The 27,466-nt window shown below is 40.0% G+C and overlaps 1 protein-coding gene across 1 annotated transcript in view; it reads left to right on the top strand.

Annotated features, from left to right (window-relative positions):
- Positions 1 to 2,904: 2,904 nt before the first annotated feature.
- The window catches only part of AKIRIN1 (akirin 1), a 531,257-nt gene continuing 506,695 nt past the window's right edge, over positions 2,905 to 27,466 (top strand). Inside the window, exon 1 of the mRNA XM_044083462.1 lies at positions 2,905 to 3,489. Within this exon, the coding sequence (XP_043939397.1) occupies positions 3,288 to 3,489 (202 nt within the window). The 5' untranslated portion in view covers positions 2,905 to 3,287. The remainder of the gene's footprint in view (positions 3,490 to 27,466) is intronic.

Here is a 27,466-nt window from a genome sequence, read left to right as displayed (position 1 = left end):
AAACAGATGCCATATGCTGCCCGGTTAAAGAAACTCCAGCTCTACTCAGTGGCATACCGCCTGCTCAGAGGCGATCTGTGCCTGACGTATAAAGCCATGTCCAACCCGGAATTAATGGACATGCTGCACCTCAGAAAATCCAAATCCCATCGAGCTACATGCTCCAGAGACTTGAACCTCAGCACTGAAATAAATAGGACATGCTGGAGGGACAGATTCATAACCCAGAGGCTCCCTTCACTCTGGAATAAAATCCCAGTCCGGGTTAGGCAGAGTCCCTCATTGACTCTCTTCAAGAGGAATCTTGATGAGTGGCTGGGAGATAGTAGATTTACCCCGGGTATCACTTCTGTGTCACTGTTAGACAGAGACACAGTATACTAACCTCGAAAAAGGGCATAGCAAAATTCATTTAAAATGGGTGGCGAAAGCCAAACACACTCTGGCTAAGCTTATAAATGCCCTAGGGCAGATAGCCTAGTATGAACCTATGAACATGCATATGTTATAAGTTTACAATTTTCCTAAACCAGATATACAATCCTAGACTGCTTTAAGGAATAAGAATTTGTAAATAGCATTTTGCTGACCAGCAGTTATGGGTAAGTTTTCTTCTACATGCTCTTTCAGCTTTTTGGTGAAGCCCTTTAGAATCTGTTCAGTTTTAATTTCTATGGGAAGGTGATTCCAGATTGCAAAGCCTGACTTAGAGAAAGATCTCATCTATGGATGCGAGAAAACGTGGCCTGACCAATAAGATACCATTGTCTTGACTACCTTTTAAGTCATATGAAGACACTCTAATTCATAGAATTGACATTTATGGAGAACACAGAGATGATTTTCAGAGGAAAATGCAAAAATATTTTGTATTATACCCCAGATAACACAATCTTTACACTCTGCAGTTGGCATCGCATTGTTCTTGAGGCTAACTCCTCCATCCTTAATAAACAATCCAGTTACAGTGCAATCAAAAGACAAGCAGATCTTATTCAATAGCCCCACTGTATCTGGCACAAATGTGTTGAACAAGAACTCCCTTTGCCCCCATCATTTAGTAATGTAACATCCTGCTAGTCAGCTCAATAGTTTATCTGTAACTAATGCTCTCTGCTTAGCATTAGCTGGGCACTTCCACACATTTTAGTTTTTCCTTTAACCTCCTGTGACTCACTGTGCCAAAGACTTTGTGTGCACAGTACATCCACCGGATTTGCCATGGTAGCCTTGAATATGTTCTAGTTATACAAATGGAGACTGACAACGATTTCCACCGAGTAAACACACAATATATTTTACTTATGACATGTTTGCATTTTCTATTTTTCCTGGATTGATAAAGCAGATCCACTAACCAATTATGTATGCATAGCTAAACTTCTATAGACTGACTTTGGCAGCTATCCTCACAGGCTAGCAGCAGGTTCACATGGTTGCTAATCAGCCTCTGTGCTGTAAGTATGCTTTTTATTAATGCTACATAATTATGGCTAGCAGCAGGTTCACATGGTTGCTAATCAGCCTCTGTGCTGTAAGCATGCTTTTTATTAATGCTACATAACTATGGCTATCTATGCTTCCTCAACCCATAAGGCTTACCAAGAATATTACAGTATTCCTGAATGTAACTGTGCAATGAATAACACGCCTTAAAAATTGTGTGTGCGGTTTAATCTTTTGTTTTAAGCAGACTTTCTGTTTCATTAGAACTTCATTGGTCACTGTACTTTGCACATTTATTTCAGTTAGCAAAATTCTCCTAGCTTCTGTGCTGATCTGTACAGTCTGGAGAGTGCCACATAATGGAAACCTACTAGTCTGCAGTTTCTTTGAATCTGACCTTTACAAACTGTTTTGTGTTCTGCACAATAGGCATGCATATGTTTTCATTCTATACGTATAAATGACACCTGTCTAGTGTGACTCAGTCCATCAATATATCCACCATTCTTTACACCTTATTGCCTTTAAAATTCTAAGAGTTACTTCCTTTTTAAAAGGCAACATTAAAAATCAGATCCATCTATAAAAAAGGATGTGTGGTTCATAGGTTAGTATTAGGCTAACTGCCCTTGCGAGCCATTTCAAGCCTAGCCAATTATCCCCTGTGAGATTCAAACCCTGTACCCTGTGTTTGTAAGGCAAACACCTTAACCATTAGGCCACCCTCCCCATCCTGTGGTAACCTAATTACTATACCACAACCCAGAGCAAACAACTCTAGCAACAAGTAAACCATTGGTATAAACACCCACAACTACACATACATATATAGAAATATATGTATATACATACTGTGTATAAAGTATGTGTAATAATCTATATATTATACCACAGTTCAAAGCAAACAACGCTAGCAACTAGTACAAAATGTGAATATTTATTTATATATATATATATATATATATATACATATATATATATATATATATATATATATATAAAGAGAGAGAGAGAGATGTCTGTATACTACACGTACATATATAGATTGATATACATACATATACACATACATTATATTCACACACGTGCATATAGAGTCTAGACTCTACAGAAACTAAATCGAAGAAAAAAAGTTAAATGCCCCCTCCCCCATAAAGTGGGGAATTCGTTTGAAGTACTACCATTAAACGGACGAATTACAGCTTTTCTATTACGTATCATTCGAGTTAACAAAGACCATAATGCACAATTTCTGCAAAGGTTGAACGAAAACCGTGCCGTATCAGCTGACTGTTATCTCATCACCTACCACCGGCGTCTCCTTTCCCATGACTACTTCATTCAATTAGCATTATTTCCTTTAGTAAACTGTTTCAAATGGGTGGTGGGGGAGGGAAGAGGTGGTCTAAACTCTGTCCAGCCCCCATAGTCACCTTTGGTTCGTACGACTAACTTCTCATAATAGGAGGAGATTTATAACTCTTAATCTGGTTCTCTATCAGCTGACAGTTATGTCCTGTGAAAACGAGCTCCTTTGTATACCTTACGTTTTTATCAATTAATAAATGTTGTGTTTTCTGTGGAGATTCCATGAGTGGCTTTTCTTCGACAGCAGTGCACCCCTCTGACCTAGGGTGCGCCATCCCCCCGGTGACATCATAAGTCGTGTGAGGGCCTTAGCCGCTAGGTGGCTACTCGGTTGGTGACGCCATCGTTGTTTGCAAACCGAAAGCTAAGTACGGCTAAGTAAAATAAAACATTGGAGTGGCTAACGGCTGTGTTCCTGCCAGTATCGTTGTTGTTTCTCTCGATCGTGGGATCACTTTTGTTTCTAGACGATCATGGCGTGCGGGGCCACTCTGAAGCGTCCGATGGAGTTTGAGGTGCTGCTCAGTCCCCAATCTCAATCCCCGAAGCGGAGGCGTTGCACTCCTCTTCCTGGGAGTCCGGCCACCCCCTCTCCCCAGAGGTGCAATACGAGGGTCGGAGAGACCCTTCAGCAGTCAGTGTCACCATTTGGGGGAGAACATCGGCTTACACCAGGTAAGTTAGAGACAGGGCGTAGGGCTTTGTAGCAGGCATAATAGTGGGGGTGGGGAGGTTGGTTTTTGCATTTGCTTCTTAACGACGAATGGGTGGCCCTGTTAGTGCCTGTGGCACGGTCACTTAACACAAGATTGTTGTTTGGGAAGGGAGTGTGCAGCCCTTAAAAGACATCGCAGTTTTTTTACTTTTAGAGATTGTCACTTTCTTTAGTGGAAGTTGTCTGAACCTTCCTTACGTGTCATTAGTCCACCTAAATCATTGCAAGATCGCCATTAAAAAAAATGTTACTTTACTGTTCCCCCATCTCCACTGGTCGGGGTTGTTGGAGCATATCGTAGGCCAGTTTTTTTTCCCTTAATGCAGGAAGTACTGCAACACCTGCAATAGCTTTGATATTTTCCCCTGTACTGCATGTCTCCACTCTTTGGGATGTCCCCGGGTATTAGTTCCCAATTGTGTCCTGTGCGTCACTAAAAATTGGCGATTGTTTTTGAGAGTATGAGGTGGATTAGAAATTCTGATTGTTATCATTAGATGTCTGAATGAAATGCATTTGAGGTATTGGAATAACGTTTACTTTAAATATTTAAACTAAATGCATTTTGTGAATTCCTGGTCCCAGCTTTAAAGTAATTGGAATTGTACGATTGCCTACTTTTTAGGAAATTGTTTTGCCAACCTTGTGTCCCTGTAGGTGACCCTTGCTTAAGGGCCTTTGTCCCTGGGAGATTATTGTGACATTGCAAGCTGGAGTGTAGTGGGTCAGCTATATGAAGCAGACTTGTGATGGGGGACTTATTACAGCCCCTCTGTTTTAGTCCTTTGATATTGAAGTAATACACTTGTAGTGTAAACAAAATACTCGACAATGGGTACTTCTGCGTGTTGTGACGCTACACCGGTTTGTTGTGGGTGGGACGCCCCCTCCCCATTTCAGTACTGCAGTTGGTTTAAAGGTGAAGTGAGGAAGGTCCTACAGCTACCTAAAGATGTAGCTGTTTTTAGGTAGCCTAATACAAAATGTACTTGCCGTTTGGTAAGGAAGCTAAGAGTCTGCTTGCAGGGCGCAGCTCCTTGGGTACAGCGCTGGCCGGGTTTTGTAAACAAAGGTGCCTTCCTTATCGGCCACCTGGTGAGCTGTGGTGTTTATGGACGTAGTGCCTTGGCTGTTTGACGTTTCCCCCAGGTTGATTACTCCCGTGTAACCCCCTAACGTCTATATGCTTCATCTTTATTGCGTTTGACTACAGTCGTGGTATTTGGTACACATTGGGATAGTCACACAAATACTGCTGCAACTGTCTGCTAGTAATTAGGCAATTTCAGCTTTGAAAATCGACGTTTATTATTTTTTTAGGGTTTTGTTCGGTTTAAGTACCTTGTTTTGTATACGTCGTACACTGTATTTACGTGATCATACTTGGTGATGATGTTAGGCAGTATTGTAGTGTATATTCTGTTTGTATTTCTTGTGGATCTTTCCTCCTCGGGCCTCCACTGGCAATGCGCTTTGCTTGGCCCGGTGGACTTTCCCGGGAAACAAATCCCAATAAAAAAAAAAAAAATAGAACATTATGCCCCCGTCTGAGGGGGCGTGGCTCGCGTGATTGCCATGTCAAAAGGCATTGATGTATGCAAATGAAGCGCGATTGACTGCCTTGCAGATATCACAGTCACATCATACATAAATCGGTAGTTGACAGATATTGAAATCTTCCCTGTTAATATGATTTGTGAAAGCTCATGAGCCTCTCTTTCTTAGGAACAAAATGAATTAAATGCAGCAGTTCTGTCAGAGGAGATAAACTTGTATTAAGGACTTTTCATGCGTCTTCTTTGACAAGAATTGTAACTATATTTCTGTAATAAGTCAGTTTACAGTTATCCCTAACCCTTAGTGTTGTCTCTCTAAAATGTGGACCAAGGCAAAATAATATCGGTCTCAGGCGGAACTCTGCTTTCTCCTGGAAAATTCTGCACCCACCTGTACTTTTAAAATATGTCCTGCCTCACGGAAGTGTAAACGATATACATTGTTTTCCCTTTTATTTTTTTAACTTGCTTGATCAAATGCGAGCGCCTAGAAAAAAAATAGAGCCGGTTTGAATGAAGTACGGGGCATTTCTTTTAACTGCAAACAGATGTTGGTGCATGGCCAGATTGAGTTTTCATTGCATTAAGTAACTGACCGTTTAGTTTATTTAGCTCACGTGTCGCTGATGAATATTCATAATAACTTCTCCATAAATATTCAGTAATATTCTTGCCATCACCGGGTGTTGGTGGTGGGCGGGGCTTACTACTGCGCGTCCGGGGGAGGGGCGGTGGGGGGGGGTACTCTTACGGTAACGCCGAGTGTTGTACTTTCGGATGCAGTTTTTGAATTCGTATGGTTTTATTGTTATGTATGTTAATTTCAAAGTAGCTAAACTATTCAGTTGCTGTTGAGCCAAATTCCAATACTGTGACATTTATTGAATTTCTCTGTATGTTTTATATAGCAAATAGCGCTTTAGGATATTTTTATATTTAGACAATTTTAGATCTTTTTAAAATCAGTTGAAACTTGTACGCTCTTATTGTTTTGACCGATTGTGTGTGTGTATCCTTTTTGTGTACATTATTGCTTTGTACTTTGACAATGATAGCAGCAAATTCAAATTTGTTTTAACGTGCAAATATCCCATTTAGTAGTACGTATTGCAATGAACGTGCTAGCATTGTATGTAAGGCACCTGACCCCTCCCCTTTGTTGTTTGGCAAACGTGTAATAAAACTGCAGGTGTACACACTGAGAATAACCGATCATGCCTGTTGCTTTTTCTTTAATGTTGATTTTGAGTCTCCTGGATATGGTGTAGCTTGCGTCCCATTGGAATGGGCCTGAAGATGTTATATTGGTTGGGGGCTTGTTGCTGATCATTATATGGGGTACATGGGCAGACTGTGGTATGGCTTTTAAGGGTTTATACTGTTAGCTTCTTCTTACTGGCTTGGTATTTAGTCAGTAAACTGCAGTCTGTGGCACTTAAGTTACAGCTTTTACTGAACAAGTTTTGAGATTTGTATTTGTCATAGTGTCTGTCTAAACAGGCATGGGCTGTAATTTGCTTTTCTGGAAAATGCATTTTCGTTTAATATTGTGTGTAAAGGGGGCTGGCTCCTCCTTTTAACCCAAAGTAGTTTCTAAAGGTTGTGGGGAGGGAGTGTGGGGTGTCTTATTGAAGAAATCTAGTTAGCTTGAACTATTGATTGAGGTGGATATGTGCTTATATTGCATTTATAAGGTACAAATATGGATCACTAAAGTGAAAAGGGTCAATTGACTTGCTTTCCTACCAAGTCAGAAATAGCAAATAAACAACCTGAAAAAGGGCACCTATAAACCTATCAGACTTTTCTGGTAAACGTTAGTAAGTAAACCCGTGCTGTGAAAGTATCGGAAAAATGTTCGGAACTTTATAATTTAATGCAGTTTGTTTTGTATGCTGCTGTAATATAGGAAGTTGATGGAGTTTTACAAAATAATTTTTGTAGATATGGGGCCATATACTTGCATTTTGCAGGGTGATCAATGATTTTCTTGTTCAGTGAACTGTGTACCTCTGTTTGTTGCAGTTAAATGTCTGAAATGCGGCATGCACTATATTTTGGTATGCATTGTCAGGATTTTAGTTGGGTAGTAATCTGTGTAATTGTCTCTGAAGCAGTTTAACTTGTTACATATGTGTATTTAAGCAGAGTTGCGAAAACAAATCTGAGCATGTGTGTAAGCCGGTGCTGTCATTCTGTGATCCTGCTGCCACCAACCACACACATTGTCTTGGTTTCTTCTGTGTCAAATATCCTATTTTCTGCTCACATCTTGTCTGACACAAGTATGCCAAAAAGATTGTTCCTAATGCTGACCTTTCTTAAGGCTGTCACCCTCCTGACATATGCACCTTTTTGTCAATAATATACTTCCCTTTCCACGTCATTTTGTGGCTAACCATTTTCTTTGAGGCACATAACCAAAGTTCTTGATGTTTTGTTGTATATACCAAGGATGCCTTGAAGAGATTGAACTGACAGATGTTCTCCAAGTGATGCCACATTATTGCCCGTCTGCAAGACTATTAATTTAAGTTCTACCAGTCTCTCTTTTCTCATTGTTTTTAATTTGCAACTTCATTCTACCTTTCCATCTTCAAAGTGTGGAACACTGCCTCTCATAATGTAGAATACATGTGCAGAAATGTGGAACCCTTAGGCTTGCTTCCAATTTCAACTTTGATACTAATGAGATGGGTTAACATGTTAATTCATCCATCCAGGAATCCTCAACGCTTTTTTTCCCATTTTGCACGTGGGGTGGGGGGGTGTAACTTCAACTGTAACATAGCCCTGCCGCAGTGGTTCATCAGTACCACTTGCTCACACACACACCTGCGGCCTGTTTAGTGTCCAGTCCACCTACTGCATGTCTTTGGAATGTATGAGGAAACCGGAGCACCTGGAAGAAACCCATGTGACTGCAGGGAGGATGTGCAACTTCTGCAGAGAAGGCACCCCAACTGAGAATCAAACAGGAGAACCTCTTGCTGTGAGGTGACAACGCTAACTGCTGCACCACTGCGGCCACTCTGTTTAACATGTTAATAATTACTAATTCCGGACTACAGCGGGAATGACCAGATAATAATGTCCGTGTCAGTAAATTAATATACACCATTCAGAAGAAGGTAAAAGGTATTTTACCTTCCTTATGCGAAGAAATCCTACTAAAATCACTATAAGGGTAATAATATGGTTCTATTCCCATTTTAAGACCAATATATAGGGTTAGACTAATCAAAGCCTACACTTTAGGTATTTTTCCCTTTTAGACAAACTGTATAAACTTTAGAATAGGGCAGGAATTTTTTAAAAAACTATGGACTGATAATACATCTATGTACCAGAAGTCGGCAGGTATGATTGCCCTTTTAAATTCTAAGAGCTGTTTGTTCAATTAGTAATAGTAGCAATTAGACCAATTATGGTATTATCACTTGGGTTACTGGTTTAGAGTGTACTATATAAGCTGGAGGCTGGTTTGCATATTTTATCTGAAGAAGTCACCCTATCCAGGATGACGAAAAGCGCTTAATGTTACTAGTGGATTTTTTACTCTGCATCTGTGTTCGTTATTGAATAAATTCAAGAACTGTTTTAAATAACTACGAGGTTTCCCTGGTCGGAGTCCTTTCTCTTGGTTCGCCAGTTTGTGGAAAGTTTATTCAGTTTTTTAACATGTTAATAAAACAGTTTGTATCACTGAAAGCATGACAGACTCTTCATTATGGAACTGTGAGGAACAGTGACTCAAATACTCAGAATTAAGGAACATTCCTTGTATTGTGCTACACTTGAGAGGCATGAATGGGCCCCTTCTTAGGGGGGGTCCATCCTTATCCTGTGGAATCCACAGTTGCCAGCCTAAAACATTTTTTTTTTTACACTTTTTTATTTTTTTTAAGAGACAGACATTTTGAGGATTGAATGTTGCCATGTTTATTTACTGTAAATTTTTAAATTGGTCATTGTTGGTTGAATAATTGGAACATATTAAAATGTGCAAGTTTACAATCTTATTTTTAAAAGCCTTGGCTCTGAAGCTGGGCGCAGATGTTTGAATGATAAAAAAACAAATTTGGTAATGACTCTAACAAATTTCACTACTTGTTGGGTGGGAGCATCCTTCTCCTTTGTTTGCTTCTCAAAACAAAAAAGTATATCTTGGAGACCTTTTTCTGTGCCATTGACGTGATGTTCACTTATTAGCAGTACAATTCAGACTCTGAATTTGGTTGTTTGTTTACTTGGAATAGATGGGGACAGTCTGTGGCACTGCAAGTACCAAGCTCATGTTGTGTTTTTTTTTGTAACAAGAAACCTCTAATACACGTATGACGTAGGCAGTCGTACATTTACATAAATGAAAAAAAGCATATTGACATAATTTTAGTTGCATTTGTTGACATAATTACAATTGCAACCATTATGCATCACTATCCAGTCATTGTCAGTCGAGCATTAAATAGCTGATTTATATCATGCCTTCTTTTAAACCTTGTTCCTTTTCTGTATGTATTGTTTCCATTTTTTCCTATGTAATTTGTTCCTATCCTTTTACTAAAACTAATGTCTTTTGGCTTTTCCTGGTTAGGAGTTGCCCCAGCGGAACTCTGGTCCACTAATGATTGGCAGTGGATTTTGGTGCCGAGTTGCCAGCCTGACGCCCAACCTTCAAAGAAGGCATACCCATTCACGCATGCACCTACCTGCATGTCTTTAAATGTCACTCGACTGCGGGGAGGACATGCAGACTCCACGCACAAGGTGCTCCAGCCGAGAATCTAATGGGAGAACCTCTTGCTGTAAGGTGACAACGCTAACCGCTACACCACCCTTTACTAAAAATGCCAATTCCAGTTTTTGTCTTTGTTACTATGTTTGCTATGTCTAGTAAAGCTGGTTTAGATCCATATTTCCATTTTCTAGTTTTCTTTTTTGGCAGCCACCATAATTAGACTCCACAAGGCCTTACTGAGTTTAGGCAGTTCCAATTTTGTATCGTAGCTAAAAAAAAAAAAAAAAAAGTTTCCTTAGTCACACCAGTTTGCTCACCCTGTATCTCTGATGGAGCAGTCTTCAGGGAGTCTTTAAAGTTTGCCAACTCATTACTCTCCTGGAAAATATGTTCCCAGTTGTCTCTTCCTCCTCACACCTCCAATTTCTGATGTATGTCTGGGGAAAAATTCTTTGTGGAGTCCACTTGGGAAAACACATCAAGGCAAAGATCTTTAAGTCTTCTAGACTTTGCATGTTTGGGAGCTATACAAATAGTCCCCTGTTGTTTCTTTGTGAATTGTTTATCTAATCTGTCATCTAATCATTTCTAATTTTTGTAGTTATCTTGCAATATTTTGTATGGTCTGCTAATTATTTTTTTAACAGCAGCTTCTGTTCTATTTTCTTCTTAAAACTGTACCAGGTGGTACAATCACGTAAGATCCCTCTATTTCTTTCTCTTTGCCTGCACTCTTATCAGTACTTGATGGGGTAGGCAAGCTCTGTCCTGCAGTGCAATATCATTTTCCTCTCCATTTACTTGCTCCCGATAACTTGGTTCTTTCACTGGTTTTCTCCAATAAATGCCATCCCCTTCTTGTCTGTGGTCTGTGCCCCATGTTGTGATATTGGCAGAGTCTTTCTCAGTTCCTGTGTTTTGTTGGCTTAGTTCTTGGAATACTCGCTGCTACTTTAAATACAACAAACAGCCAAGTTTGCTACTGAAACCTCGTACAAATCCCACCACTGTCTCACCCTTAACCAACTCAATTGGCTCAAGCTACCTCAACTACTTCTGTTTAAGCAACTCACAATAGCACATAATCTCCTTCCAGAAAAAAATGATGCACTCCAAAATATAATTAACCCCCACATCCCTACCAGAGCCTTACAATCTAGTTCTCAGAACCTAATAAGCATTATCAGACACGTACAATGCTGACAAATCTCTCTCTGCCTGCACTATTGCCAAAATCTGGAACTCACTACCTAGCCAAATAACCTCCACTACTGCCACTATTCAATACAAGAAATTCCTGAGAAGCCACTTCTCAAACAGTTGGCTTTGTTCATGCTACTCCCCATGTTAATTTGCACCAATACCATATTCAAGGATTCTACTAAAGGTCCCCTAATTGCTTTCACTGTAAAGCTTAATAATTACTGGTTATTTCTGTAACAAAATATTGAGAGTACTCATAATTTAGAAAGACAAAAAAAAAATGTTTTTTTTCTTGTGTTTATATTTTATATTCTGTATAAACCCTACAACTAGAATGCAGTATGCTGACTTTACTAAAGGAATTGTTAATCTATACATAACTTATGTTTCTATGGAACCTATATCTCTCTATGATATTCTTGTGTAATTTCTTTGACATGGTATTGGAGCTTTTCTCCCTGGGCCTCTGCTGAAAATGGATGTGTCCAGTCGGACTTTCCCGGTTAACAAATGTAAAATAAGTAAATATTGTTTTGTTCTCCTTGAGGATTTGCATCCAGAATCCCAGTCTCTTGTCAGGCAAAGGTTTGGTATGGGGATGAAGTGGATTCTATATCTATATTAGATGCAGAGTTCTTGATCCAGCATTGATTTGTACTGCAGCATAAGAGGGTGCTGCAACTGAAGTATCTTTCTTTGGATGAGGTGGTGAAATAAAGATGGTTTGCCTCACCGTCCCAGCTAGCTCTGAGAATCCACGTGCAGGCTATACTTGAATAAGGCAAGATACGATATAGCTCCTCAAAATTTTTTTGAATGTTTATTGAAGCTTACAAAAAGTTTACAAATAAAAGAAATTGTAAAATTCAAAATTCAAATTGCAATACTGCTGTTAAGCGCTTTAATTTGCTAACCGCAAACTTCTTTAGAACAGCTGTTATGTTCAAAACACAGACCTTTTAAAATCGTTTTGGCGCCATAACAAGTACTGATTTTCATTTAAAGTGCCAGTGCTCATTTGTTGAAAACATAAATGCATAACTCTTTACTCACTACTATATACAATAAATACAACCATATGTAACCTATTTAAAATGACTAATGTAGTTAAAATACTATAAAATAGGGATGTATACAAGTCCTACTAATAATATACCTAAAACACACCCTAAAATGAAATTTATGTGTTTGAAACCATATGTATACACAAACCTAATCAACCCATACAACAAATGAATATTAAGAGATTACAATTAGAAATAAAAGAAAGAGATAGTTATAAGGTGAATAGAGCTACTAACAGATATGGAATGTGTAGTCAATGTTATTCAATTAATGAAAGTATTAAATTGCAAAATGCAAATAGGACATATATTAAATTTAAGAAAGGAAACTGTAATTCTAAGAATATTATTTATTTAGCTGCATGTTCGTCATGCCCTGCCTATTATATTGGCAAAACTGAGAGTCATTTTAAAAAGAGAGTTTATGATCATGTATACAGAATCCGGGTACATGATACAAAAATGCCTTCTATAGACATATAGAAAAGAATGGTGTTCATCATAAGGTCAGTTTTGCCATTTATAGACCAAGTTTTATTAGATAATGGGGGAGGGAATGTGAAAGCTATATTAAATAAAAAAGAAAGCATTTGGCAAGTTTTAACAGATGCAACAAAAGATCCAGGTATCAACGAATATATTTCTATAAAACCTTTTTTAATGTTGCTTTGATACCTCAAAATTCATTTGTTGTATGAGTATTTTTGATTTATGTTTTCAACAAATGAGCACTGGCACTTGAAAATCAATACTTGTTATGGCGCCAAAAAAGATTTTAAAAGGTCTGTGTTTTGAACATAACAGCTGTTCTGAAGAAGTTTGCAGTTGGCAAATGAAAGCGCTTAACAGCAGTATTGCAATTTGAATTTTACAATTTCTTTTATTTGTAAGCTTCAATAAACATTCAAAAAATTTTTGAGGAGCTATATCGTATCTTGCCTTATTCGAGTATAGCCTGCACGCTGATTCTCCGAGCTAGCTGGGACGGTGAGGCAAACCGTCTTTATTTCACTTTGTGGTGTCTCTTACCATTGTTCGGAAGACTTGCGTTGTTTGGATGAGGTGGTGGTAAAACCAAGATCTCATATCTACGCATTGCTGGTAGCTCAGATGACTGTTAAAGATCCCTAATGGCACTAATTAAATGTTGGTTTCCTCTCCACTCTGCTTATCACCACTAGTAAGAAAATCATCTGCTTTAAGTCTAGATGTTTTTCGTAAGTATTTGTGATCAGAGTACAAGATATTGACAAGTGTGCTGTCTTTAATCAGCTATATTTTGTTGGGGAGATAGTGTTACAGTTTTAGATGTTTACTTTTTTCTAATGGTTTAAATCAAAACTAGCTTTATCTTTGGAAGATAATTTGGAGGATTTGGAATGTAAACCACAACTGCTGTTAATGTTTGTACATAGAAATAGTACCAGTAAGCTGGGCTGTTTTGACTAGGCTTGCTATTTGAAGCTAAAGAGTGTGTAAAATCTTGTTTTCCCTAATGTGAAGAGAGAGATGATTGAAGTCGCTGAATGTGTCCCAGGGGGTATGTCCCTAGCCTTAAGCAACATTCTACCATCACCAGAGTGATGCCTGAATACAAATGGAAAATGATTGATCTTAAGCTTAGTTTCTGGTGTCATTCCAGGGGGATCCAGTACCTGACAGCCTGGGAAGACATGATCAACAGACCATGCAGCAGATATTTTGCAATATTGTTTGACAAGCACTAGCCAGGATTTTTCCCGGGTCAAAAATGTAACCGTTCACGGATAGCAACATTTGATGCATCTGTTGCATCTCTGGTTGTTAATGCTAGGAGCATTAATAATACATTTTTTTTATTAGAAAATATTGATGTTCTAATTTGTGAAACATGGTTAAAGAACAATGACTAGAAACCAGTTCTGTCAGGGTATAAATGTTTTTACTGTAACAGACAGACATTCCAACAAAAACTCAGGTGGAGGTGTTATGATGGGAATTGAAGATTATTATGAGACTTGTGATTATTACATGTTCAGTGATGACATCAATACTGTCTGTAGACTGTAACTGTGACAATAAAGACACCCCTGGAACATATAACAATTGTTGGCATGTACGGACCACCAAAATCAAGTGCAGATGACCTAGAGTTATTCATACATTTCTTACATGAAACACAGGAGGGAAGAATAATACTAGCTGGGGACTTTGATTCAACAACGTTGGTAAAGAAATTATTCAAAGAGTACATTCAGGAACAACAAATGGTTCTGAAAGTATCAGGGGACGGAATATACTAGATATTGTTTGTGTTCCCAAAGAAATTACTGCAACTTCAAGTCAAGTTTTACCACCATTGATGGGCAGTGATCATGGGGTCATAAAGGTTAATTTTGTTGCTAGATAATTCTGCCAAACTGAAATGTAAGACCATGCACAGAAGGTTAATTACAGATTATAGGGAAGCAAAATAGTTACTATATAAAACTAACTGGAGTGAGGTGTTCAGTGGAAAAACTGCAGATGGAATGTGGAAAGTTTTGAAAGAGAAACTGAGTGCAAAAAGTAAAAAAAAAAATGTTTTTAAAATCGTGATCTAGTCACGCAACATCAGGGGGGTATATTTCCATAAGAACAAGATGCCTGATTGAGAGACAAATCTAAGAAATGGAAGAGAGGTCGAACTACAACTTTGAAAACTGAAATACGAGCTGGACAAACAGATTAAGCATAGTGTTAGACAAGATGAAGAAAAATTTGAAGAAAATTTATATGAAGATATTGAGCACAAGAAGAAGCCTTTTCATAGATAAATAATATGTGGAAGCAGTCAGTAAAGATACACAAATTGATAAACTGTATACAGATTCTAAAATTTATTCTCAGACGCAACAGATTATAGATATATTTACTAAATCTTATGCAAAACATTTTGGCTCCACAAAAGGAGTGGTAAGTTGTCCTAGTGACATCCAGGTAACCCCAGATACTGGAATCAAATTAGATTATATTGAAAAAGAACTGTGCAGGCTGGATGCAGGCTGGATCCAAACAAAGCACAGGGAGGAGAAGGAATAAGTAACAATACCCTGAGAACACTTAAGCAAGAACTTACACGGTCATTACATTTATTATTCACTAGGTCATATAAATATGGGGAGATGACTCAAGATTGGAGACATGCACTTATTAAACCTGTCTTTTTAAGGGAAAGGGAAGTAGGACAAACCCAGAATCATATAGACCCTTAAGTCTACTTTCATGTTGTGGAAAATAATGGAGAAGGTCATACTGGATAAGTTATTGTCAGAAGTGGATAGGTTGGGACTTGAAACCAGCATGCATATGTTGAAAATAGATGTATTACCACCTGTAACATGATGTTCTATAACAATATAATAGCTATGAATGAAAAATTGCGCTGTGATTTTATATAGATTTAACTTCAGCATTTGACAGGGTCATGCACAAAACACTGATCAATAAATCAGTACAACTAGGTATTGATGTACTGTTGATAAGATGGATAGCTGCATGGCTTACAAATAGAACAATGCAAGTATCACACACCAGCTGGACAGGTGAAATCCTTGGTTACAGTCAAGGTGTCCCACAGGGCTCTGTACTAGGCCCTTACTTGTTTAGATTGTATCTTTCAGACCGTACTTTTTCATCTGAGGTGTTCTTTAGTCTATATGCTGACTACCTGAAATTGGGTAAACTGATTACAAAGTGTTACAGATAAGGCATGTCTGCAAAATAATTTGACTAAATTGACCATTTGGGCACAGGAGAACAATGTGTTGATAAATGCATCAAAAACTAAGCATATGAGGTTTGGGAGACATAAACTGAAAGGTGAATATTTAATACAGCACACAGTTATTGAAACTGTAGACTCATTTAAGGACCTGGGTATATGGTTAGATTCAGCTATGAATTTTTCTAATCATAACAGCCAATTGGCCAAGATAGTTATAGACCTATAGGTTGTATAAAAAGATTTATAAAGTCTAGGAAATCAAACATAATGAAGTCATTGTTGGTTACATTAGACCCAAACTTGAGTATGGAATAACAATATGGAAACCCAATAGGAAAACAAGCGTGAATAAACTGGAAAGAGTACAGGGGAAATACACTAAGGGCATCCATGGATGTAAAAATCTAAGTTATTATGAAAGACTAAAATATCTGAACTTATACAGTGTCTGTTACATATATTTAAGAGGAGATCTTATTCCGGTATATAGGGCATTTAGGGACAACTACCTGTGGGAATGTTTGGGGTTATCAAAAAGTACTAGGGAATCATCAGATAACACATGTAGAAGATTCTGTAGGAATGATGCTGTCTTTTGGCTTTTCCTGGTTAGCGGTCGCCACAGCGGAACTCCGGTCCGCTAATGATTGGCAGATTTTGATGAATGCTGAGGTGCCAGCTCGACATTCAACCTTCAACGAAGGCACGCCCATTTACGCATGTCTTTCGAATGCCCACCCAACCGCGGGAAGGACATGCAGACTCCACACAGAAGGCACTCCCCGCACTCCAGCCGAGAATTGAATGGGAGAACCTCTTGCTGTGAGGTAACACCGCTACCGCTGCACCACCGCCACAGAGAAGATTCTATAGGAATGATAAGTGTACTAACTGGTTCTCTGACAGAGTAGCTGATGCTTGGAACAGACTACCAAATTACATTAAAGGAAGTACTAGTTTAGATATTTTTAAGAACAGCCTGGACATTTATTATGGGAACAAGTGTTTTCTCATATTGGCAAGCTAGAAAGGCTTTAATGCCAGTGCTTGAAACATTTGTATGTATGTATGATGCTTTGCCAGAGATGGCCTGCTTCTGTCTCACCTGAGCTTCAGGATTCTGGCAAAGGCTCTTGCCTCCCCCATAGTGCTTTTTTATTTTTTTGTTTGTTTAGGAAAAGTGATGAGGTTAAAACTACCAACATAAAAAATGCAAATTAAAGGTCATGTTGCTAAACGCTGGGAGTCTAAACATAAAACTGCACTCATTGCAAGCATTCATAACCCTTGAAAATGCTGACATCTGTACAGTCACAGAAACCTGGTTCAAAGCTGCGGAGAGCACCCCAACCTTACCTGATTACTCATCCCGTCATACATTCAGATCTCAAACTGAGCAGTAAAGCCAAAGGAAGTGGAGTTTCAATATATATTAAAGATGTACACACCTCCAGGCTGGTCAAACAGTACGAAGCACATGAGACACTCCAGGTGCAGTTAACCATTGAGAAGACCCCTATACAAATTATAGCTAGCTACTGGCCCCCAAATCGGATTCCAGATGCCCAATCTGCCTGTCTGGACCTCATCGAATCTGTCAAGATTCAACCCTCTACCCTGACCCTGAATGACTTTAACTACCAAAACATAGATTGGAAGGACTGCTCATGCCAGAATACAAATGCCCAGAGATTTTTGTCAATGCAAATGCCTTGGAATAGCTACTCCATACCCCACAAGAGGTGATAATATCTTGGACTTTGTATTCACCAACTTGAGTAACTGCTGCAGTGTCAACCTCCCTGGTAAACTTTGACCATAAAGCGATCACTTCTCCATCTCCCCTGATCTCCTGTAGCTAGGGTCAAACAAAAAACCTTCTCCAAAGCTGATTGCAGCTTCTTGAGATATGGTGTAAACAGTTATACAGCCCCCCCCCACCACCACCGCCATCTCTCTAGAAACTGGCACCAAAGATGCATGGAATCGGCTGAATATCCCACATGACTAAATTATTTTCCTCAAGGAAGAGTAAACCTGTCTGGTGGACATCCGCTATAAATAAACTCTATAATAAAAGGAAAAAATTGCTGTCCAGGACCAAGAAGGAAGCAGTCTGTCCTTGGCCTGAACAAAGGACATAAGAGCACTAGTGAAATTCTCCAACCCAAACTTTGAGTCCAAATTGGCCACATCTACTAAAGATAATCATAAGGCTTTCTTCGCGTATGTCTGCAATCTCAAAGGAAGCACCCAGATCTGTTCAGAACTGGTGGTCAAGGGCACTACATATACAAATGCAGTAGATATAGCAAACTTGCTGGCTGACAGATTCAGTGAAAACCCGTTTGTCCCCCATCAGTAAATCAGGACATCCCCAGTACCTTCCCCATTCTGTCTAGGGAAGAGGTCATCACTGCTGTCTAAGGCAAAAACTACAGCCTCCGTGGGACCTGATAACATCCCAGGCTGCATCCTCCATGAAGTTACGCAGGAACTTGCAGCACTATTGGGCACCCTATTCAGCCAAAGCCTGAGTACCGGCTTCATCCCAGCTGAGTGGAGGACAGCCACTGCTATCCCTTTGCACAAAGGTGGAGTGTCCACGTATCTGGGAAATTACAGACCTATCAGTCTAACTAGCCTGATCTGCCAGGCCATGGAACGGACCATCATGAGCCTCATTAACAAGGACATTGGCAACCTCCAAACACTCAATCCCACACAGTTTGGCTTCGACATGGGGGAAGTTGTCTGTTAAATTTGGTCGACTTCTTTGAGACCTTCAACAGAGCCATGGATGAGGGGAAGATGGTGCACACCGTCTACCTTGACCTGGCCAAAGCCTTTGACACTATTCCCCACTTGGGCATAATAAACTCTCTCAACTAGGTCTGTATGTTACCAGATGGGTAGCTAACTAACTCACTGTTAGTACCAACCTAGTCAAAATAGGGGAAGCCATCTCAAGCAGTAGACCCGTAATGAGTGGCATACCCCCAGGGTTCAGTCTTGGGGGCCTCTGTTATTTGGGATGTAATTTTCTGAGGTACAGGCTAAAGTCAGTGTGCTACGGTTGACCAAGTTTGCAGGTGACTTTAATTCCCCTAGTAATGTGGACTTCCTCCAAGAGGGCCTCACCCAAACAAATGACTGGTGCCAGAAATATGGCCTCAAGCCGAATACCAAAAAATCCATCATCCCCTTGGGGGATAGTAGGACCTCAGATTGTGTGTTTATTACACACTAATAACAATGTCCTAATCAGTTGAGGGATTTGGGCACCCAGGTTGATAGCAACCTGACTTTTGACCACCGTGTTGCTTCCGTTGTAAGGAAAGCTTTCTACATGGCCCACCTCATAAGTAAGGGTAACTCGTCCAGGGACAAGGAGGTCATAGCATCCCTGTATTCTTCCCTTATAAGGCCCATTGACTACAACTCCCCGTTCAGCATGTACCGTGCAAAGCACATGTAGCAGCTGGAGAGACCACAGAGGTTCCTCGCTAGGAGAAGCCAGGGCCTCAAAACTCTGCCATACACAGGCTGAAATCCCTATCCCTCTACTCTTTCATATAGGCTCCTCAGAGGTGACCTGCACCTAGCATACAAGACTATCTCGGACCCTGCCTTGATGGGACTGCTGCATATCTGCAAGTCAAGCTCCACTCTAGTAACCTGCACGTGCAGCCTCAACTGCTCTGTGCCATTTATGGAATAGACTCCCTCTCCACATCAAGCAGAGTACCTCTTTAAGCACATGGGTAACTGGATGGGAAACAGAAAATACATACCTGGGACTCGACCTGTGTCCCGGCTGGACAGGGGTGTTGGGTGCTGACTTGTCTAAACATGGGCTAAACTCTTGGCTAGGCTTATAAGGGCCTCAGGGCCAATAGCCTAGTAACTTCTTGTGATCCTGTTAACTTGGTACAATTAAAAATTTCCATGTTGTAGCCAAATTGACTGCCCACATAAGTATTGTGCATCTCTCGAGAAAGATTTGAAGAGAGGTTTTTCCTACTGTATTTTATTTGCATCGTGTTTATGATGTCCATAGAGTTTATTAAAAATGCTTTGTTACATATTTTGGTACCTTTATTTGTAGTCCTATTTTAAAAGCTTTTTATGTTCTCATTTTTTTTTACAGTGAATGTATGTGTTGCGTATCCTCATGACTCATTCTTTGAGTTATGTTGTACTTCATGACAGCACTGTTACGGGAACCGCATATTGTGCATGATCTTAGTTTTTACCCACTAGTAAAGTGCAGCATTTGCTGTAATAATGGACAGCAGGTTGTTGCAGAGATTAGTGTTACTGCTTTGGTGCACTTCATTTCCTGGCTGTGGTGTTTTTATATCTCTGGGGCTGTATAGTAACAGGGTTTCTCCCTTGCCCCAGAAATAATGGATAGGTGAACTTTTAGCTATCGACCAGATTACCTCGGGTGTGCACAGTATATTCCTGTCTAAGATTTGGCTATTCCTTTGTTTTGCAATGATTGTTTTGTGTGTGGCATTGTCATTATATGTTTGGAACTTTGTTGTAAAATGTACAAGAAGTTGTACATTTGCATTACTACAGTTATTTAGTAGAGTGCTGAGTGTACACCACTTGTTTGGGATGAGACATATTTACTCTGTGCTGACCTATTACAAGCATAGACAGCAGATGAATTTTACTTATTTTAATTTCTTTTTTTGCAATCTGTTTTCTGCACTTGTCATTGTTGCCTTGCTGTATGAGTAGCTGTTGATTTAACAGCAAAGAGAGGGATCACTTTTAAAGTTGGTGTTTGATATGTAGTGAATCCTGTTTGTATTTTATAGTTCATATGAGATTGCTGCATTTGAAATGTGCTCTACAAGTAGCAATGTTAGGTTTCCTGTTAATGACTGAAGTGAGGATTTGATGATCTGATACCAACACATAGCCCTCCAGAACACCTATCATCACAGCTCTCGCATAAAAACACAAGCCACACACCCACCTTCGTGGAGGTTCTCAGTAGAAATTTACCCAAACAGCAGAGAGCTCCAAGACCGAAAAGCACTCTACCACCACAACACAGCACAAACCACAGGACACATAGCTCAGCTCCACAGTGTGCCCCTCAACCTAAGCCCCTAAAGCTAAACACCTTGCCTGATGCACTAATCATAGGTGACTCAGTAGTGAGGCACACCTGTCCCACTCGCTAGGTTGTATAAGGAGAAGGTAATAGTTAACTATCAGGTGCCAGAATCTGACACATAACACACGCACTCGGGACACTCCACAACAAGTATGACTGTTATTGTCCATGTGGATGTGAATGACCTGAGAAGCACCTCCCTGGACTACATGAAAAGAGACATGGTTGAGCTCTCGGATTATGTGGCACGGGCAGGTATGACCCTAGCCCTGAGCAGCATCCTACCGTCACCCAGAATTATACTGCAGTACAAACAAAAAATGATTGACTTCAACAATTATTTGTTTCTGGTGTCATTCTAAGGGGATCCAGTATCTGTGTGCTTGAGATGACATGATTGACAGACCTCTATGCTTTCCCAGAGATGGCCTGCATCTGTCACCCGTGGGATTCCGGGTACTGGCTAAGGCTCTTGCCACCCCTGTAGTGCCTTTTTTTAGTAGTGTTCCAAAGACCAAATTACCGCTATAAATAAATACAATCTGAGGGTCCTTCTGCTCAGTGCTAGAAGTCTAAATCTCAAGATGCACTCGCTCGAAGCACTCCTCTTGGTATTAACCAACATGAGTAACCACTACAGCATCCCTGCAATATCATCCTCATGTGCTATCAGGCTATAACTCATTCCATACCTTTCGGTCCCGAAACATGGACCAAAGCTCCAAGGGCAGTGGTGTCTCCATATTCATAAAGGATATACACCCTTCCAAACTAGTAGCCCAGCATATAACGCATCTGAGATACTTCAGGTACAACTAACATTGGGTAAGACAACAGTCCAGGTCCTAGCCTGCTATAAGACCCCAACCAGGTCCCTCGACTTGCTCCACATTCCTAAGCACCCTGGAATCCATCAACGTCCAACCCAACACTCTCATATTAGGAGACTTGGGAAAGCTACTCGAGCACCAATAGACTGGCTCAACACTTCCTGGAATTAATCAGTTCCAATGCCCTGTACCAGCTCGTTCTGACCCCCACTAGAGGAAGCAGCATCCTTAACCTGGTTATTACTAACATGGGCGACCGTTGCTCTACACCAATAGTCAATCCCTTCCTGGTCAGATGCGACCATAAACTAATCACCATGGAAATCCACACTCCCCACAAAGGTTAACCACCTTGAAAAACTTCTCCAAAGCTGACTTTGGGCCTCCTAAAAACAGAGGTGGCTAATCACTGCACCCATGCCAATGGAAAATAGCTGCATGACTGCCAAGTCATACACCAGTGCACTGTACGAACATGTGTATAAATGCATGGAACTAGCCATACTCGGAACCAAGATGCCCTCCAAAAAAGGAAGCCAATCTGGTAGTCCCCTGCTATTAATAAACTCTACAACAGAAGGAAGAAACTGTTTCAGAAAAAGGAAGTCCCAAGACTGGAAAAACTGCCTTATTAGCCTTTGCATCTACTTCTCAGAAGTCCAGGCCAACACAAAGGGAACTCTGGCTGACCAAGTTCTCCTTCAACCACCACATTGCTACTCTGGTCCGAAAGTCATATGTGGCACCTCTCATTACCAAGTGTTTTGCATCCAGGAAGAAGTAGGTCGTCTTTCTCTACTCTTCCCTCATTAGACCAATCATTGAGTATAATGTCCCATTTGGCATGTACCTCACGAGACACCTGCAACAGCTGGAGAGGCCACATAAGTACCTCACAAAGAAGATCTAGGCATTAAACACATGCCCTACACAGAGACTCTGAAGACTCCAGCTATCTTATACAAACAAAAAAATTTTATTGTTGACCTATTGAACTATATCAATGTAAAATTGTTACTTAGCTTTGACCTATTAAACTATAGCAATGTAAAATTGTTACTTAGCTTTGACCTATGTCAAAGTAAAATTGTTACTTGGCTTCTTTTTAATGTGACTTTATGCATGCATCCCAACATATGTGATTCCTTTTGCTATAACTGCTATTATATCAATATTGTTTAAAATTGTACTTGTTTAAAATGTACTACTGGAGCTTTTCTCCTCGGGTCTCAACTGAAAATGGGCCACAAGCCCAGTTGGACAAACCCGGTTAACAAATGTCAATAAATAATTCTTTGTCTTATATCGCCTACTTAGATGCAATCTCTGCTTGACTTACAAAGCCATGTCTGACCCAGCTCTGTTAGAAATGCTACATCTAAAGAAATCCCAATCCCTCCACACCACACGCTCCAGAGACCTCCACCTCATTACCACAATCAACAGAACATGCTGGAAGGACAGGTTCATAACCCAGAGACTGCCCATGCTCTGGAATAGACTTCCCATATATGTCAAGCAGAGCACCTCAGTGTCCCTCTTCAAGAGAAATCTTGATGAGTGGATGTTCTTCGTGTTTCACTGTTGTTGTCATCACACTTGGGTTGTCTGCCTGCAGGTAGCCCGAATACCAGGGTCTTGGGATTTCTGCATTGGATGCTGTCACCTCATCCATAATGTCAGGTCGTCAGGGGTATAAAACATGCAGCCGATGCCATTACATCAGCTTTTCTTGCCGCGCGGGAGCCCAAAGCAGAAGCAGTTGGCAAGTGCTGGTCGGCAGCTACCTGAAATTTTCGTTTTTTGAGTTTCAAACCTGAAGTCTTCTAAGGCTAAGTACCTGTTGGGGATCCTTTTTTTCTTGCTGTAACTGATGTCAGAAAAACTAACAATTGTCTTGCCTGTGAAAAGCAAATACCTCGCAGAGATTTTCGTTCTTACTGCGTCGCTGGTTTAGGCCCAGACCATGACGTCCCTTGCTGTCAGTTTTGTGCCTTGTTGAGCGGCCGAACTATTTGCTGTTGGGCTATTTTTTTTACTCTAAATTCTTTCGCTCTCATTCTCCATATACCAAAATGGCTTCGGTAAGCCATCCAACTACCGATCTTCTGAAAAAATGCAGAGATAAAGACAGACAGCATGCGACAACACTTCCGTTAAGCTAGTCTCCAGTCCACCGGTACTCAGTGAGGTGCTTTCGCAACCCCTGTTATCTGCTTCTACAGATTCGCAGGCCTCTACTGAGACCCATTTGGAGTCCGGTATGCCGCGAGATACTTCTTCAACTATGGAACCTGTGAATGTCTCTACCTTGGATGGGTCTGGAGCCGCTGTGCAAGCGCTGGCATCTGAGGGTGTATTCAGACCTTCCGATGTTAGTGTCAAACCGACTACTTCGTTAATGACTAAGTTTACCGAATTTCTCAGGCCCAGAGTTCTCACTACACCTAGGAAACAGATGACCAAAGCACATTCTCAAGCTGCCATGCCACAGAAACAAATGCTTAGAATGGCTGAAGACCTTATTACTTTAATTGGGGGAAGCCAGCCTCCCCCCCTCAAAAAGACAAAATTGATTTTCCTTCTGATTCTTCAGACCATGAGTCTGATGACTCTGACCCCTGTGATTACCAGGACATACCCTTATCTACCTATAAGGACTTGGATGCAGAGGATTCAATTCCCTCAGCCCCCCCCCCCCCAACCCAGAGGACCTTTCTTTCGGTGAAACCTTGCATACCCTAAGAGAGCATTTCCGCTGGGAATGCCAGAACTACCCACAGTCCAAAAAGAGACTCTGGGATTTTTAGACTTGCCTCAACATGGGCCTCTAGCTATTCCCCCTGTCCTGAATGTTGTAGATGATGTCTTCATGGAATCCAGCCTTACCCCTGATACTTTTACTACTTGCTCTTAGGAAGCCTGACGGATACTACAGAGTACCTGACTCTCTCAAATTTCTCTTTAAAAAATCCCACTACGGATCCAGAGACCATTTCCCAGGGACCTAAAGGTATTAAGGCTTCTACAGCCAAAAACCCTACCCCTTCGGACAGGGATTCTAGCGCTCTAGACAGGATAAGAAGGTATATACCTCTGCAACTCTTGCCATCGGGGCTTTAAATTGCCAGCTTCACATGTTGAAGTACCAGCAGCATATTATTGATCTAATTACACAAAAATGTTGATTCCCGATTTGTGTAGAAAAAGGACTTGCAAGACTTAATGCATTCTGCAAACCAAGTTGGTAAACGTACTTTGCAGTGTGGTTTTGATGCCTTATAAGCATCTTGTGGGGCTGCTGTTACTGGGTCTGTTCTGAGAAGGCATGCTTGGCTGAAGGAACAAATCTTGCCAGACCATGTCAATGCAAAATTACTTGATGCTCCGTTAAACCAAGAATGTTTGTTTGGCTCTAAAGCAAAATAAGTTTTTAAAAAGATGTAGGAAAAAGCTAAATCAATGCAAACTGTTAACGATTTCTTACAGGTACAGCCACCTAGATTTGTTAGGCATTCGTCCCTTCCAGACCTTCTCAGCCCAAACCCAGGGGCAACAGACCACAAAGATTACAGTCTCAGGGTATGCACAGATCTAAACAATGGAGTGTTCCCTCCTAAAACACTGGGGTGGTAAGCCATCCTCCTATGGAAAAAGTTCACAATGACTTGTCCTTAATCCTTCCCAGCCATGCCCAAGTACTTCCGCCCCTAGGAGGAAAACTCGCCCTGCATGCAAAAAACTGGGAGTATATTACCCAGGACTGATGGGTCTTAACATCATCCACTCTCTGCCAACCCCGAGCGGATTGCCAGACCCTCCTCCAAACCAGTGGACAGAGGCCCAAAAGCATGTACTTTCTCTTCTCAGTATCTGGGCTATTCAACCTGTGCCAACAGAGCAAAGGGGACAAAGTTTCTACTCAAGGCAGTTCCTGGTGCCCGGGAAACAGAACTCTTGGCGCCCTATTCTGGATCTGTCAACCCTAAAGTGGTACCAAAATTCAAAATGCTTACACTCCAGCAGCTCCTTCCTATGCTAGCAAAGGACTCCTGGCTAGTCACCCTAGACTTTAAGAAGCTTATCTGCACATCCCCATAAGGGAATCTTGCAGGAAATGTCTGTTTCAGGGCAGGCTCTATGCACCATCAGTTCTCTGCATTTCCTTTTGGCTTATCTACTTGTTTATAATATATCCAAATGAACCAGGAATCCAGGACACCAGTTGAAAGATGTAAAAACAAAAATCCATTTATTGTAACCAAAAGTTTTAGCGCTTTCATCTCATTGTAGAGACTTCTTCAGAAACAATGAACCACATTTAATTATACTTTATATAGCCCTTCAGTCAATGACATCACACTTTTAATTTAAAAAAAATTTAAACAAACAAACATAGACCTAAAAGTATGTATCAACCCAAATGTATAGATACATAATGCTTATGTATTTAATATAAAATTCAAAACAAGAAATATTTAATAAATACTGGCACAAAAGATATAATTTAAACCACATTAATCAGTATAAAAACTTATGAAAATTCATTGTTAACTACTATTTTTTGTTAATGAATATATATATAAATAGGTAAATATATGAACTAAATCATTTAAACATTTCTGAAAGTTCTTAATACAGAATAAAGAAAAAGTATTATATTTTGTTGTTAATATATATAAATATCATAGACATAAACTATAAATACTTCAAATATTGTTGGCCCTTTTTATAAGTAATGGTGTTAATGACACTGTTTCATTTAATCCTGGGGGAAACATAGAAGCCAATCTGTACTGCCATTGGCTCTCCTTCTTTTTTAATAAGTTTTTCCAATCCCCACCTCTAGTATCTATTTTAACAGTGTCCAAGATGCCAAAAACAAATTTCTTAAATTCTGAACAAGATATACTATGTTTGTAAAGAGAATTGGTATTCTTGTGGTTCTTTATGTCATTTAGATGTTCATATATCCTGTTCTTAAATAGTCTTTCAGTCTTGCCTACATAGAAATGTTGACAAGTACAACATAGAGCAAGATAGACCACTCCCCTGGTGTTACAATTGCCATCTTGTAAATATACTTTACTGTTCATGACATTGTTTAGCCTGATGATAGGTTCAACACAAATGTAAGGGCAATAATTACACATGCCACATCTTTTTGTACCCCGTTTGTTTTGAAGAATACAAGGTCTTTTGTATTCCAAAAGTTGTTTCATGTTAAAGCCCACTTTATTAACAAATCCAGGTGTTTTGCCCAACTTCTTGTGTATACCATCATTTGTTCTAAGGATATTCCAATTTCTTTGGAAAATATTTTTAATAGCAGGGGTTCTTGTGTTGTATGTTAAAACACAAGTAGTGTGAAAATCTTGTGCGTTTGCCCTATCAATTGTATTACTTTCAAAAGAACCCAGTAGGGGAATGTATTTTTTACCCCATTGTTGGTGTATATTTTGTAAAGTAGAATTAATCAAATCTAAAGGGTACCCCCTCTCTAAAAACATTTCCCTTAACACAGTGAATTCTGCTTCCAGATCTTCTATGTGCGAAGTCATCCTGGCAATTCGAATAGCTTGCCCTTTGATTATACTGACTTTTTGTGATATAGGATGACAACTTTCAAAATGCAAATAAGCATTGCAGAATGTTTTCTTT

Source organism: Protopterus annectens, chromosome 1.part1 (assembly GCF_019279795.1).
Source record: "Protopterus annectens isolate FY-2018-M chromosome 1.part1, PAN1.0, whole genome shotgun sequence".
Classification (NCBI taxonomy): Eukaryota; Metazoa; Chordata; order Ceratodontiformes; family Protopteridae; genus Protopterus; species Protopterus annectens.
This window is presented reverse-complemented; position numbering and strand designations above follow the sequence as displayed.